General features: G+C 38.5%; 1 protein-coding gene across 3 annotated transcripts in view; it reads right to left on the bottom strand.

Moving 5' to 3' along the window:
• LOC134668963 (regulating synaptic membrane exocytosis protein 1) overlaps window positions 1-10,331 on the bottom strand; it is a 70,344-nt gene extending 60,013 nt beyond the window's left edge. For all 3 annotated transcript variants that reach the window (XM_063526472.1, XM_063526475.1, XM_063526473.1), the window contains exon 1: window positions 10,076-10,331. In XM_063526472.1, the coding sequence (XP_063382542.1) occupies window positions 10,076-10,111 (36 nt within the window). In that variant the 5' untranslated portion in view covers window positions 10,112-10,331. The remainder of the gene's footprint in view (window positions 1-10,075) is intronic.
• Between the last annotated feature and the right edge of the window lie 7,461 nt (window positions 10,332-17,792).

The raw sequence follows: 17,792 nt of genomic DNA, 5'->3' as shown, positions 1-17,792 counted from the left end.
GGGTTGGAAGGTCAGATGGCAGTCGCTTTCGTAAAAACTAGTGCCTACGTCAAATCATGGGATTAGTTGTCAAGCGGACCCCAGGCTCCCATGAGCCATGGCAAAATGCCGGGATAACGCGAGGAAGAAGAAGGGTATTATTTATAGGAGTCAAAAATTATTACAAGTTATGAATCAATATTTGCACACAGTACCGACATCATTTATTTGTTATTCTTGGTAATTAGGTTAGGTTGTAAAACACCATAAATACCATAATATAATATGCGATAAGTACCTAGCACAAAGCAGAACATATGAGTTGTGAAGATCTGCAGTTGAAGTCGGAATTTAATTACTTAAATTAAGTAGTTGCAGGTTTTTTAGAGAAAAGGTATCAGGCAGGCGACGGATTTTCTTATCCACATGAGAATATAACCGTCACTTTTCAAAGCCGTGCGATTGAAAGGGACCAACTTACTCACTTTATCATGTAGACAACTACATTATAATTCATATATATATGTACGTTTGTTAATTTTGTTATACAGGGCGTCCCACGGCTATGCCACATGGAGGGAAAGTACCCTAAATATTGTAGATGGAACATTTTACTGAAAGAAGACATTATTTTAATTTAAAAAACAATTTAAACTGCATTCATAGATTTTTAAATAATTACATGGTTGAACCGGGAATCGAACCCGCCGCACGAGAAAAAAAATCATCCTGTAGCTTTATCATACCGATCGAAAGGCTTGATCATAAGGATTATTTTTTGCTAAATAACATAGTGTCGGAAATAAAAGGAAGCCCATGAATTTTAACATTTTTAATTCAAAATTAATCAATTTAATTGATCAAATGCTCAAAATGTAGTCTCATTCTGTTGAATACAAAGCCGCACTCTTTTGATTATTTCGCTAAATTTCACATCAAATGTTAAAATTCATGGTCTTCCTTTTGTTTCTGACACTATGTTCTTTAGCAAAAAATAATCCTTATGATCAAGCCTTTCGATCGGTATGATAAAGCTACAGGATGATTTTTTTTCTCGTGCGGCGGGTTCGATTCCCGGTTCAACCATGTAATTATTTAAAAATCTATGTATGCAGTTTAAATTGGTTTTTAAATTAAAATAATGTCTTCTTTCAGTAAAATGTTCCATCTGCAATATTTAGGGTACTTTCCCTCCATGTGGCATAGCCGTGGGACGCCCTGTATAATAACGACATCAGGCAAGTTAAGGAAATAAAAGCAATTTAAGCTTAAAATATATAATTTTTAATAGTAAGTAGTTATTGGAAATACATTTATAAAAAATGAAATTATATCTATGCAGCCGTGTTAAGGTGACAGTCCATTTCCAATGACAGCGACGCGTTCAGTACCGGTAGTACAGCTGCGGTTAGAAATGGAATGTTACCATTAGACTAAAAACTGTCAAATACTAATGGATAAAAAATATCTCACGCCGTATAAAATAATTGTTAGCTGCAAAGCAAGGGACATTGAAAATTCAATTGTAATAATAATAAACAATTTATCTACGTCAGATGTATAAAATAGGTACACCATGAAACTATTTTCAAAGTATTATTATTTAACTGACCCGGGTATGTCCTGGACCCGGGTATGTCCTTAAACTGGGGTCCCTTTGTTTCCCATAAAGTTTTAAGTCATAATGTATTGTTTGTCATATTATCGTTAGTCATAAAACTGAAACCGTTAACTTTTCAGGATTTTCGTAAGGTTATGCTGTAGATAGGTTAGGTTAGGTTAGGTTTGTTTTATGGCAATCCTGAAAAGTTACGCGTTTCTGAGAAAAACCAATTATGACTAACGAAAATTCGGACAAACAATATATTATGACTTAAAACTATTTGGGAAACAATAGAGACCCCCTTAAACTACGTCCAAGACCACCGGTGGACGGGCAGCAGCGTCCCTTAAATTCGGTGTAAGTACTCGACTGCGATCGCCAACCCGCCTGCCAAGCGTGGCGATTATGGCATTCACCCCCCATCAAGGGGGAGGCCTATGTTCAGCAGTGGACTTCTTATGGCTGAGATGATGATGATGATGATTATTTAACTGACACAGCATTTTCAGCCTAAGCCATTAAATTGTGGATAATAGTTACCTTTCTACACAACAGATGAACATTTTCCATGTTATTGGTGTACCTATTTGATAAAGGTTGATGTATTAATTAGCCCCCGAGGGTGGGTGCGGGGGTAACTCGGCTTGTAACGTTATGTATAATGGGAAACGTCGCTCGAAGACATGTTTACCTGTGGTAATGCGTGGGCGGTTACCGGCCATAAGCAATAAGCAAGCCGTGCCTACCTCTACATACTTTGTTTTGATATGTCTAGGTACTGGGGCCGGATAAATCGTTAGCAATCAATGACGTTCTCGAACAGAACGTTAGGTAAGTACTAGTACGTGAGGCATAAACACAGGCATAAAATCGATATTATACAAAGTCGATCCTTGAGTATGAAACCCAGAATTTAATGTGGTTCATTCCAAAGCTTTTATCCCGAAGCGTACGTAGTCTCACCTTAGGATGAATTAGCATTTAAAAAGAGAAACGCCATAAAACATTTATTTAGCAGACGTTCCGTTCGCTCGCGCCGCTTTGTTTTCATTGAACGCCGTGAGAAGAGTGAAATTGGTTTAATAAGGTTCTTTAAAGCTTTGAATAAACATTTCTTTCTGTATTTAAGCTTCGCTACTTCCAGACTAAACGAAGTGTATTTATTTTTCATGATAATTTTTTCATGTTCGGGCTAGTAAGTATTACTAAAAAAATATTGGTAGAGTTAGACCAACAAAAGTATTTATACGTCATATTTTCATAGAAGTTTGACGTTTTAAATAAAACTCCCACTGCTATCAAAATCGCTGCAGACTTTTCTTGGTCTAACTCTATAGGTTTTTGACATGGTACAATAAATCCATGTTTTATCTTCCCAGTGTGTAGGTATCTATCTCGTGGCATTAGTGTCTCAAAAATAGGGTTGTGATATTTAAAATAAACCCTTACATGCCGCTGCTTTGCGCAGAAAAAATGCTGGGGCTTACAGTGACGCCTCTCGCAAAATAATTATCTGTCTGTTTTCCAAAAGTCTCTATCGCAAAATGTCCTATTTATGTTGAAACAAAGATGTTTTGCAAACATGACCTGTTAAGGTGTGCCAATAATTCATTTATAAGTATCCACTCCACTTAGTACCCATTTTGATAGCAACGGGGAAACTGAAAGTAGCCCCGGTCTAAAAGAGTTGCGTTAAATATGCAGGCTTCGATAAACTGCACCTTTCTGCAAGCTGCCCCGCTAATAGAGCCGTCAAAGCGAGCGGCCGCGCGGTGCCGGTGCCGGCCTTTCAGCCCCGTTGCTGCCCTTCAACCCCTCTATTTCCACCCATTCTCAAGGGAGGCGAAAAACTTTTAAAAAGATGTAGTTTTATCAAAAACTACCCCTCGCGTTTATTTAACGATTGTTTTTGCACTGAGTTTTAGATATTTTTATTTATTTATTTAGGAAACAAACAGTCACATACAAATATGTTTAAGCTTGTAGATATACAAAAAGACCTATAGTTCCATTAAATATAGTTCCATTCCAGATTTGGCTAAATAATGTTATGTATAATATAACTGAAGGATTTTATTCAGTTGTCAGTAAATGCTTTCAAGTCACCCAGGCGAATCGAAGTAATATGAAGATTATCATAGCTAAAACAACAATTTTATTTCATAAAATTGTTTCAACATGTATTTACTAACATTCTATTTACTTGCCAAAGTAACCCTCTGCAGTAATATTCGTGGATATAATTCATATCAAAGTACCGCACCTACATAGGATCTTGTTATTTACGTCCCGTAGAATGAATCGCGGTAAGGACCTTCCTTTAATATTTTATATAAGCTTTAAATAAAGAATGTAATACGATCGATTTTTAGCATTAATGTATTAGTCAGTCGCAGAAATAGTTATTTTCTCAAACATGCAATGAAATATTGATGTTATGTTCCTTATAATAGGCTGCGAAGTATGACGTTTCAGGTTCGGCTAGGACAAGAGGTATTTAATGGAATTTCATACAAATCTTGCAGGCCTAGGCCGGCAAAGTCCTCTTTTTTAATTTCCATTTCACAGATATTTGTGACACAGCATCGTGGCATTCAGCCATTAAAAAAAACTAGAGGCAGTATTTGCTTTATGGTTCGTAATGACACTCTGCCACTACGCCTATAAAAAAAAAAAACAAAAAACAATGTTTGCTACAATTTGCAGTTTTATTTGTATAAAATCAACATGAACTTAATAAATAATACATTATTAATCAAATTCTGTAATTTTAAATTATAAATTTAACTACACAAATAAATACATTTAAAATATTTCATCTAAACGTTAGCGGTAAAAAGGTCTACTCAAACACGCGTAGTTATTTTTTTAAATTGTTATGGAGGCAAAGTTGAAAAATTTTCATTCTGTATTTATGTTTTATTGGATTTATGGTGCGTTGTTGATTTTTTTTACTTTAATATGAGTCCCGACAAAATAATGAAATTTATTTTAATTGTAATCGTAGGAGTTGGAATTGGCAGCGTAACCAGAATTGATTTTAAATAACTTGCTGCGTCTGCCGCCAAGTCAAAGACGAAGTATCTATATGGTTGCTTATGGCAATTTTATTATTTTAGAATCTAAGAAAAATGGCTTACAGTTTATTAGAAACAGTTTTGTGGCATATTTTAAAGAAATGAAAGTAACTACAAAATCGTGAACACTGTGGAAATTATACTTATTTTCTCCATGCATAAAGCAACGATGTATGTGAAACATGATATCAACATGAAAGACTATGTAAACTTATGTGACGAAAACGACAGTCAGACGAATACAAGGCGAAAAAATCAAAGATACATGAAAATATACGGGTAGTAAAAATACACGACTCGTGTAAAACATACGCGTGATAAAGATATAGGTACGTGTTTAGTTATATTTTGGGTGTAGTTTACTTTTAGTTTTTTCTATAAATAAAACTTGGGTTTCGTGGATTTTTTATTTTATTTATTTCATTGCATGTTTGAGAAAAGCACTATACATACCTCGGCGGGAAATGGGGTTGCCCGCGCTCAGACCTATCCGGCCTCGCTTCGCTCGGCCGTCTATATGTCTTCGGCCGGCAACCCCTTTTGTCCCGGCCTCTGTAGTAATGTACTATTATAGTTATAGTTTGACCCCCCCCCCCTCCACCCCTTGAACACAAAATCTAATATGCACCGGAGTCCGGAATCAATTAGGTGTCTCTGCAGCTGACTGTATGTAGGTATTTACTTGAAAATGAAAAATGAAAATGAAAAATATTTATTTAAGATAAGTATTTGGAATAATACACCCTCTCTCTAAAAGGAATGGTGGTTAATGGACCACCACCTTGAAAAAGAAATATGTAGATACATAGTACAATCTGATTATGGCTAAGAAAGCCGATGGCAGGTGAAAGTAAAGAAAAAAAAAGAAGATAAGTATGTAGATACAATAAACTTAAGTAAACTATATTTACAAACTTATTCACTAATTTGTTATGTAAGGAACTTATCTTAACGTGCGATGCAATTTCGGTTACTGTTTCCTTGTTTTGAGTTATGCCATTTTATTTGTATGAATTTTCGTATTTATTATAGATAGTTACACACGTATTTAATAACTAATTGAAAAGCAAAAGTTTTGACATGACCTATATCACAGAGATTGACACAACATTGAAACTAATTTTGAACTTTGAATACTTTATAATTCTGAATTTTGAACATAGATTGAAGATTTGGGCCCCCCAAGTAGGTACCATTGCATATAAAATCAATAAGAGGGGGTCCTCTGAGTCCTCTAAATTTTGAATCGTGGTTCCAAAAAAAAAATGTGGAAATTGAGCTTAATAAAAAATACCCGTTCAAAGTCTTTTGTGACAGACAGGTACTACGGAGCCCTACACTGTGCATCGCTCGACATGCTCTTGGCCGGTCTTTATGTTTTTTATTAAAGAATATTGCTTAAATACACGCCTTAGGGAGGCACATAACAATTAAAGTAAATCAATGGTACCTACCATGCATACCGTATGTGGCCGACGCTGTGAGACAGTGGTTGGCTATCAACCCAGGTGCGTCCATCCCGGAGAACCCAAGACTCCAGCGCGCGTGGGATGAGGTAGGGTGTAAGGCCACCTTGGACGGTCTGGTTGGGAACGCTTCGGGTGTGGACCGCGCAAGGCTTCTGGCAGTGGCGCGGCCAGAATCAGGGGCTTGGCTGCAGGCGTTACCCTCCCCTCAACTGGGTACGTTACTCGACGGTGACTCGTTGCGGGTGTCCGTCGCTCTCCGCCTGGGCTGCGATGTATGTCAACCACATTTATGCATCTGCGGTTCCACGGTGGGGGCTGACGGCCATCATGCATTGAGTTGCCGTCGATGCGTCGGGAGGCATCCGCGTCACCATGCCTTGAACGATATTGTCCAGAGGGCGCTCAGATCAGCGGGTGTTCCATCCGTGCTTGAGCCTCCGGGTCTAAGTCGCACGGACGGCAAGCGGCCTGATGGCCTAACCTTAGTGCCGTGGGAGAGAGGGCGGTGCCTGGTCTGGGACGCTACGTGCGTCAGCACCTTCGCCGCCTCTCATATCAGTCGCACGGCACGCGCGGCCGGAGCGGCGGCCGAGTCTCAGGCGGCGGTGAAGCGCCAAAAGTATGTTCCCTTGGGCTCGGGTTATATTTTCGTCCCTTTTGCGGTGGAAACGGCGGGCTGCTGGGGTGCTGACGCGAAACAATTTGTGCGTGACATAGGCCGTCGACTCAGGCAAAAGGGAGAGGATCCCCGCTCCGAATCGTTTCTGGTGCAGAGGCTGTCCATAGCCATCCAGCGGGGTAATGCCGTGAGTGTTATGGGCACTTTTGCACCGGAAGCGATAAGGAACGGGTTTTGACGGATAGTTACTTTCGTAATTATTTAAGATGTATTATGTATTGTTTTAAAATACAAAGGTTGTTTATCAAATAAATAAGGAATCAATGGTTGAGATTTTGTTAATCTCAAAAACTGCCAACTTGTAAAATGCTTTTGAATTTTCTCTGACTGATGTAATCATTTTCGAAATATGAATATAGCATCTCCTACCCACAGTCTAGCCACGATAGCTTAAAATATGCATGCGGCGAGCGAGCGGCATGAAACGGTTATGCTTACGGCACGGGCGCTACAAACGTAGCAGACTCGCAGCGTCACACTGAAAGAAACTTACGTAAGAGCTAAAGATAGGTGCTGGAATTTAGTAACAATTTAATACTGCTTTATTTTATTATTTAACGCTCGCTCGCCGCGTTTTATTACCCCAAACTAAATTTTGCATGTCATGTGATTAGTTATTTGCATGACTCTCTGAAATTGACTAAAAATCGACGTTGTTTTTACTGAGGATAATTTCTTTCTAATACAACGCACAATAAGTTTGAAAATCGCATTTGGTGGACCAGAAATTGAATGTACCTTGGGGAACCAACGGTACAGTCAGCTGCAATAGATAGTGATCACCTTTTCTTAAAAAAGTTGGATCCGTTTTTGCTGACTGTGAAGGCTTAATAGTATTAATTTTGCATGCTTAGTTATTAAGTTAAAATAGTATTATTTTTATTGATTGTTTATTAATTGACACAAATGTATATCAAGAGCGGAACTAAAACTGTCACCAAACTAATATTTTGCAGTTTGGCAGTTCCTACTATTTTAATGTAACACCTATGTAATGTCAAGTAATGTATTATGTAGCGTGTCATAAAAAAGTTCTGCGTACAGAAATGCATACCTCAATGCACTGTTTAACGAATGTACACCACACCATAAACTAGATACTTGCATGCGCATAAGTAACTGGTGTACAATTATTTACGAATCTAGCAAGTTGTTACAAGCAACAACTAAACTGTCAAGTCCGAAACGTACAGACTTTAATCATGTTGCAGGTAATTCCTACAAATTGTACTGCACTCAGGGTAAAAAGATTTTCTTCACAGCAACAGCAATCGGGTTTCGTTCTACTAATTTAATTTCAATTCCAGCTTCCTTTGCTTTGTTTTGTTTTGGTTCCTTGAAACAACTTTGCCCGCCAAGTTACTTATATACTTTTTCATTTCTCATGCTCTCATTGTTGTTCTAAAAGGTGTGCAGAAAATGATACGTTTCTGCACTGCATTTTACGTTCCAAGTAAGACTATTTTTTTTTTACGATAAGCTATTGAAATTTGGGTTAAATGGATTTGTTATACAATTTCCATTCTGATATTTATCTCCCCATTCCATAAATAACGATACTTTTGCCTAAATTGTTAATTGAAGTCACCCTCAAGATTTACTATAAAAATCTCTACTTTCTCATGTTTAAAAAAAACACATGCATTTTACTTTCTTCGTATTCGAAATGAAAAGTAGAGTATTTAACTCGGGCGAATGGCATCATTTCAGATTGGCGGATTGGCAGATTGGCCAAACTACCTCGGCAGAAACGGGTGCCTCCCTTGGTATTTGATCTACTATTACGTTATCTATTACGGTACTTTCTTCACTTGCTTCAGAAAGGGTATATGTAACTACTTTTAAGTTATTTCGCTTTTACTGAACTGTTACGCGGTGGACAAAGCTATGATAAAGGGCAAAGTTGTATACTTTTACGGTATCTAAAGAAGTTTCTTACCCACATTTGATCAAAACTTCGCAAAGTGGTTGGAAATCCAATTGTTAACCCTAAGCTCTTTCATATGCATGAACAAGGAATGAGAATTAGGTAGGTACCTAAATACATAATACGAGCCTTTTAAATCTGCTACGAATCTGCACTCGCTCAAATAAACATCTCGGGGGATCTCTCTACACTTCAGTGGCGGAGATTCTTAAAATATCTTTCAAAGACTAAATCCAACAGATTTTGATTTATTGTCTGATAGTGTATGTGGTTAATACTTAATTTTAACAACATGATCAGCAGTAAATTGTGGATAAATAGCTAAATAAATACGTTATAATATTTAAGTAGGCAGGAATACGTTTTAAAAATAGATAAATATGTACTTTACAAAAATTAGAAAAACTCTAATCCCAAACAATAGGAGTAAGAACGAGAACTTTTCTATTTTATAGTCGAGTAAATAATAACTAAAACGATAATGTATCCTGGTCAGCATTATGTAGGTATCTACTTTAGAAAATAACTAGCAGAGGCAATACCAAATTATTTCTGCAGCTCGCCGAGCACACCGCAATTTTAATTATCTAGCCGCGTGCCAGTGTACATTTTCATAGCGAACTCTGCATCGCATAAGCACAATATAATTGTGAAATAAACGCAAGCCACAGGACCATGTTCTCTGGCATTAAGTTGTCACCTTATCATTATGATCTTATGATAAAGAGGTATTTTTGAATACTAGGGTATCAGCAAGTGGAAATACTCTGGCTCCAATAATAGGCCTATTTGGCATAATAAAATGTAGATTGATGTCGATTACTAGGAAGCTTTTGATCCTGCATAAAAACTGAATCGATTGGTTTAATCGGGTGTGTAAAAAATGAGAAATATGTTTAACCTAACCTATGTAATATGGTTTTAAGTGTATTAACAATAAAATATAAGCTTTGCTTCTCCCTTTTGTTAAATATGAAAGTCAACCGTCCCTCCCGCCCGCTTCATGGACCTCAACAAAACTTTTAGCATTAAGGGTAGAGGTTGAACGAATTTTATAATACGGGACTTTACTTTTTTTATTACCTACTTGCGCCTTCGGTCTTTAGACTATGCCGAATATAATAGATTTTGTCAATAGCATTTAGGAGGGGAGAATATATCTCATTATAATTCTTCTTTTATACCATGTACCTAATGCACATATTACTTTATATGATCCAAATTAAAAAATAAAATATAAATTAACAGAATAATCGCCTGTAAGTAAACACTCGACGATTACTACACCCTGTAAAGGAAGGTATCCTATTCGTGCTGGTGTGAATAATATATATGCCTTACCTTTTTCATAAAGGACATAACATTTGTAGGCAGCATGGTGGCTTCCTCTCTGCACTGTTCGCTTAAAACTTACATCACTGCACTACACTTAACTATGTACACTGCACCGCCCTCAGTCGGGAATTAGCACGCTACCTCCAAAACACGACATCTTATAAACCGTAGGTAGCTTTAACTATTAACACTAAACCACGGAACTTTGTGTTAATATCACACACTTCACAGTTTGGCACACTCGAGCTCGATGATATTTTGTCTGAAACAAAAGAGAACACATGTTGTAGTACGTGTCGTAACATATGTACAAGTCAAGTATCCAAAACAAGCTGCACGGCGGAAAGGCGGTAAAACGCCCACCCCGTTACGGAACGAATTGGGTACATATTACAAAATTTACTTGTTTATCAAATTCAGGAGATAACGAACCGTAATTTATAAACCAATTTATCTTAATTATAGAGAGTGCGCAAAATGTAGGTACCTAAGCTACCCTTCATCGAAAATTTTTTTAAACATATTTTTCATATTTAGTCCTTAAACTCACGCTACTATGCTTAATATGTAATTGAAAGCGCATATTGGTCCAGCAAAATTCAAATTTCTTAGTCTTCTTACATGATAAATTGTCTGGAAAGTTGTGTGGGGGTTGACTGGTTTCATTCCCGCCCGTCGTAGTGACGGGTATGATTACAAGTAGGCAGGTTCTCGTGTTCACCGCAGCACCCACGCACGACCCTTCAGCTTCACAAGTGAGAATGGGGCACATTCAACAGGTCCTACTTGCGAACGTTTTTTATTCGTATATATATCACTTGTGTGATACCCTAACCCTAATACAACTCAAAATTTTATTCTAGGACAGCTAATGATCACAACCGTGCTTTTGTATTTTAAACAAGCAATCGCGTTGATAGCCTAGAGCGGTGCGACTATTAAATTCACCAAGTTTTGAACCCCAATTCGTTTCTCGTTACTTGTTATGTACCTACGTATATTTGATAAAAAATAATCAATCGCTTTTTTCATCGAATGATCAAACATTGTGAGGAAACCGGACTGGTCCCACGGTGTAGTTTCCCGGTGGGTTGAAATGTTAGCTGGCCGTCGCATTCGTACAAACTAATACCTATATGTCAATTCTTGGGATTAGGTGGCTGAGCGTACTCCCGCGGGCTCCTCATATGAGTTGTGGCACAGGGGGCCCATTTTTGAAGTTCGATCGCTCGATTTCGTGTATTTCTTTTAATAATATCTCCACTACTAGGCATTAAAATTCTACTAATAGAATTGAAAACGACTGGTCAATACCACTCGATTCCAAATTTCTATCGCTTGTATTTCAAAAAATAGCATTTCGTCGCTTTCTCCCGATTTTCGAGTGACGAAATCGAGCGATCGAAATTCAAAAATCGCCCCCCAGATTCTATAATAGTTCTTACGAGGTAAATTGAGACAGTGCTAGGAGGATGATGATGAAAGCTATACCTACCACACACCACAACTTATTATGCGGTTATGTTATAATAATACCAGACATATTTACTATATAACACAGGACCAATACAGTTGCTCAATCGATACGCAACGATTTGATACTTATTAGAGCGAGATTGAATCGTTAGTTTGAGTTGGTTTGAGCGTTATCGGGAGTCGAGAATGGATATCGAGAGGTTCGATTTAACTTCGTATGTACCTATTTATATGGTATCTACATCTACATTAACTATCCTTATCACGTACACATTCTACAGTGTGTTTAGGAGCTTTAAGATACAAAGTTTAGGGGATTACATAGCACTCTCGAACAGCTAGATTTCTCTTCGTGGCGGGACATGTTATCGCGATGGGACCATCGGACCATGATCAATGTGCCCATCTATCTGAGTCGAATTAATTTTTCACCACACCAACTTGTACCTAACTTTATACTTACTTAAAAAGCGCTGAGTAAGTTGCATTTATTTGAGTGGTTGGTCACTCTTGTAATAGAAGTAAATGCCGTACCTTTGAACTTCATTTGTAAGTAGTTAATTCTGTACAGTTAGTACCTACATATTTTCCTCGCGTTGGTATGGGAACGTTTTGTGTTTCTCTCGGGAGCTAAGTTTGTTTAATCCTCGTGCCTTGAAACTTTCTCAACGCTCAAGATTCCAATTTTCGACCATAATTTTGGAAGCTTTCGATTGCTCAGATACCAATAGTAGCACGAGGGGCTTTATCATCTTGTAAACCAAATAAATAATTATTTATAGGTAAATGTGAAAGTATGTAACTCTGTCTATTACCTCTTCACGCTGAACCGATTTAGATGAAATTTGGTACCTATGTGGATAGTTTGAGGCCTGGGAAAGGAGGATAGTTTTTATCAATCATCATCGCAGACGAAGAAGCGGGTAGAAGCCCCAGCAAACATTTTTGGTCGATATTCCGAAAAAGGCACCTATTTTAGGTCGCACAATTTAGGAGACCAAAATGAGGCACGTCGAATCGACGTCGTGGGCACGTCGAGTCGACATAAATGGGGAAAAAACGCACGTGCCGGCGACGTATTTATTGACGGTAAATTAGTGATTACAACCATTAGGTCAACACTAGGTCATGTTTCCGACGTGGATTCGACGTCGCCACGACGTGCCGCGTAGTGAAAATGTACTAATTTGGTATTCTTTACCACCTTTAGACGTGATGGCGACATATTTTTATCCATATAATTACTCTGCGAGGCAATATTTAGATGAGACGCGATGAAGAGAAAAAGAGACACAAACATTACGCTTATATATTCTTTTCACTCAGAAACAAAATGTCTAACAAGAAAACAACTTTAAGTTGTGCAATGATAATGGCGGCCACTAAGTCATGTAAAATAATTTAGGCCGATTACGCTGATGAAGAACGATGAAATCTAGTGCACAGAAAATTTTTTCGTGCAGTATGTTAGGTTTACATACAAAACTATCGATGGGCTTTTGAAATATTTAAGTTTTCAACATTTTATAAAATCAAAATGCATATATTTGCTTGTAATTGAGTGTTGTAATTGAATATTTGTGTGTGTGAGTGTATTAACTTGGTCAAAAATATTGTTTTATTTTGAATATTAGCACAATGAAGTACCGTGCGATGGCACTATTCAAGATATAACAACTTAAATTATGCAATTTCATATTTAGCATCTCGTTATAATGAAAGAAAATGGCGGCACAACCTTATGGTATTGATAGTACTTTACAAGTGATTTTAACTATATGGTCGCAATTTGGTATCTATTTTAAGTAACATTTACCTAAAATTAGTAGCTAAATCGACATAAAATCGACGACCTAAAGGTCTCCGTATAAGAAATAATTACGTCGCATATACACCTAAAATGCCTTATTAGTACATTTGACCTATTGGTCAGGGTTCGAAGTTAATATTACCTAATATTTCGACAGATTTTCAACCATTAAGTCCCTGACTTCATGGTCTCCGTATAAGAAATAATTACGTCGCATATACACCTAAAAAGCCTTATTAGTATATTTGACCTATTGGTCAGGGTACGAAGTTAATTTTACCTAGTAATACGACTTATTTTCAACCACTAAGTCCGTGACTTCATAGTCCCCGTATAAGTAATAATTACGTCGCAAATACACCTAAAATACCTTATTAGTAGATTTGACCTATTGGTCAGGGTTTAAAGTTAATTTTACCTAATATTTTGCCTTATTTTCAACCCCTAAGTCCCTGACTTCATGGTGTATTTATGAAGTGAAATTTACGTTTTATTATCCCTATATTTTGACTTGGAAGTAAAAGTGTACAATACGTAAAACTATTGGTGACTTAGGACGTCATTTTCACTTAAATTGGTAAAATCTTCTTCGAGCCTAGGAAAAAATACTTAAAATGTTTGCTGGGGCTAGTTTACTTATAAATGAAATACGTATGTAAGTAGGTACCTACCCCGTAACCTAATTAAGGTAGGTATATTTATTAAAAAATATTTGGTTTATCTCCAAAGTCGTAAGTTCAAACTGCCTTGATACTCACTTAGGACGTAGGTAGGTAGACCTAACACTATAACATAGGTAGGTAGATGGCGGGGAAGGTGCGGGCGCCGTACGCCTGCCGCGCGCACCTTCCCCGCCACCCTTAAGGATGACTCACGTTAGACCGGTCCGTGTCCGGGTCGGAGCTTCCAGCGCATCGTTTTCTATGGAAAGCATCACGTGATCGCCTGTCATGTCATAGAACAGGCCGCGTAGCCAAGATGCCAATCGCTCACGCTCCGTAGCGATCGAAACGCAACTGTCACTGTCGCACTAATACGGAAGAGTGATAGAGAGACATAAAGCTTTTCGCTGTCGAAGCGATAGCGATTGTAACCTTGGCTAGGCCTACAGTAAGCTCCGGCCCGGTCTAACGTGAGTCATCCTTTAGTCGTCATACCCCGTCGCCCCCGTACCGCGCAGGCGAGGATTCATTTAAGTGGTCGGTCTATAGGATGATTAAGATAAATTCAATCAACGATCAACGACCGGTTCAACGGAACAACGGGTTCTCCTGATACAGGTATACATATACTTACAAGGAGGACTCAATTGTAATTGTATTCAAATTGTATTGTTTAACACAATAAACATTTTTCATTTTCATTTTTCATTTTCATTTTTTTCACCTAGAGCTACCTAAATACATCATTTTACAAATACAAATACAAATACAAATACAAATACAAATGCGTTTATTTCATTACTTTTTACATAAGTTCTTAGGTATAGTGTATAAGGGTTAGGTAGGTAATTAGTCCATCTTAGGTATAAGGAGTAAGTAGGTAAGTATTAATCTAAACATTGTGCAACAAATTGTGTAAGTAATGAAAAAGGTGCGGGTACAGCTTGCTGAATTTAAACCCGCCCTTGGTCAGCTAATTGGAATGGTATTAATATTACATAATATTTAAATTATGAAATTCACATAAAAAACAAAACATTAGTATTTGACAATAGTTTCCTTACGGGGTATTTAATACAGAAACAGTATTTAATAGCATATGTTTCGTGTGGTTAGTATTTACCTAAAAGTTAACTTTATGAACGCATCCCTCACGGGGCTGGTCACGTGTATATTCTCAAACTCTTTTTGATTATTCATGTACAACTTTTTAAGTCTAGATTTGAACTGTTGGATACTCTTTGCCTCACGCACAGGAGGGGGGATATCGTTCCAACATTTGGTGGCAGCGTAACGAAATGACCCCCTGAACGCGGCCGCACGATACTCGGGCGGTACCAGCAGCAGCGCGTGGAGGGCTCGGCGCGGGCGCGCGGAGTCGGCCGCGGCCGCGCGCCGCAACTTGTCGGCCAGTGCGCGCGACGTTTGCCGTGCTAACACGCGGAAGGTCGCGCACGCGAGGTGGACCCGCCGCCGCGCGGACATTTTCAGCGAATTTAATTGATTGAGCGCTGGAGTTATACGATCGCGACGCCCAAGCCGCTCACTAAATCTTGCGCAAGAATTTTGAACTTTTTGTATACGATGACTTGTTTTCTGTAATATACACGGGCCGTAGACTGTGTCGCAATAATTAAATTGGGACAAAATTACAGATTCAACTAGCATTCGCCTCACTTCGGCGCTAAGGAATTCATTTATTTTATACAAGGACTTGAGCTTGTACATCGCTTGCACATCATTTTGTGGATATCTGCTTCCAATTTTCCCCCAAGGCAAATGGGGTAAATATTTTGACGCGCATAGAGTGAAATATTAAATCACGCGGTACTAAGTCGATTTCAAATAGCTACTACCTTGGGCAGCAGCCCCGCTGCGCTGGCTTACGGTGAACAAATTGAAGTTTCTCCAATTAAGGTCCGAAACTTTTGATATTTCTTAACCGACTTCCAAATCCCAAAGGAGGAGGTTATCAATTCGGTTGTATGTTTTTTATTTTTTTTATTTTTATTTTTATTTTTTATGTTTGTTACTCCATATCTCCGTCATTACTGGACCGATTTCGAAAATTATTTTTTTGATTGTATGTATATGCATACAGATTGGTCCCGTTTTTGTCAAAATCCAGTTCTGATGATGGGATCCATGAGGAATCGACGGAACTCCTCAAATCTTAAAGGCATACATATGGTGATTTTTGTGTTTTTATCAACAAATCAAGCATATACATTCAAAAACGTGACATTTGATGAAGTGCAACTGCTGATGATGATCAGAACGGAACTCTTCAACGACGCATAGTTCACCTTTGGCGATTTGTCCTCTTCGTTATGTTTGTTAAGCAAGTTAAGTTTTTAAGCCACAATTTTATCAAGCTTGAGTTCTGATGATGGGATCCATGAGAAATCGAGGGAACTCCTCAAATCTTAAAGACATGCGTATAGAGATTTTTGTATTTTCATCAGAAAATCAAGCATTTTCATTAAAAACTGTCGCATTTGATGAAGTGGAACTGCTGATGATGATCAGAACGGAACTCTTCAACGACGCATAGTTCACCTTTAGCGATTTGTCCTCTTCGTTATGTTTGTTAAGCAAGTTTAGTTTTTAAGCCACATTTCTGTCAAGCTCGAGTTCTGATGATGGGATCCATAAGGAATCGAGGGAACTCCTCAAATCTTAAAGGCATACGTATATAATTTTTTGTATTTTCATCATAAAATCAAGCATTTACATTAAAAACTGTCGCATTTGATGAAGTGGAACTGCTGATGATGATCAGAACAGAACTCTTCAACGACGCATAGTACATGTTTGGTGATTTCGAATTTCGATTTTGACTTGGACTGGGACCCGAACTCATACCCGGATCCGGTTCGGACCCGGACTCGGACTCGGACCCGAACTCGGACCCGGACTCGGACCCGGACTCGGACCCGGACTCGGACCCGGACCCGGACTTGGACCGGGACTCGGACCCGGACTCTGACTCAGAGACCCGGACCTTGACCCGGAAAACCCCTATGATACCTAAACTAAATAAACCGCTATGATTACCTACCATAAAATGTAGGTATAAAGTATGATGATGCCAAACCCCTCCCGCTCCCGCCGGTTAGGTTAGGTTTGAACTGCGATCCTCACAGAACCGAACAAAAGTGGGTTAGGTTTGGTTAGAACTGTGAGCCTTACAGAAACGAAATGCTACTAGAAAAATGGGTTTGATTAGGCTCGAACTGCGATCCTCACAGAACCGAACTGCTATCAGAGAAGTGGGTTAGGTTAGGCTAGAACTACGACCCTTACGGACACGAAATGCTACTAGAAAGTACTGTTTTTACCTCCTTTTCTACATAGTGCACCATCTACCATAATCTTTCACCGGGCCCCATAGAAGTCGGTTTTTTTTTTCTTAAAAATTATTTAGTAAGTAATTAGTTCTTCTTCTTCCTGACGTTGTCCCGGCATGGTGACACGGCTTATGGGAGCCTGGGGTCCGGTTGGCAACTAATCCCAGTAATTGGCGTAGGCACTAGTTTTTACGAAAGCGACTGCCATCTGACCTTCCAACCCAGAGGGTAAATTAGGCCTTATTGGGATTAGTCCGGTTTCCTCACGGTGTTTTCCTTCACCAAAAAGCGACTGGCAAATATCAAATGATATTTCGTACATATAAAATTTCGGAACTCATTGGTACGAACCGGGGTTTGAACCCGCGACCTCCGGATTGCAAGACGCACGCTCTTACCGCTAAGTCACCAGGGCTTCTAGTTAA

This window comes from Cydia fagiglandana, chromosome 11 (genome assembly GCF_963556715.1).
Source record: "Cydia fagiglandana chromosome 11, ilCydFagi1.1, whole genome shotgun sequence".
Classification (NCBI taxonomy): domain Eukaryota; kingdom Metazoa; phylum Arthropoda; class Insecta; order Lepidoptera; family Tortricidae; genus Cydia; species Cydia fagiglandana.
Note: the sequence above shows the minus strand (reverse complement) of the source record. Positions and strands in the feature narration are given on the sequence as shown.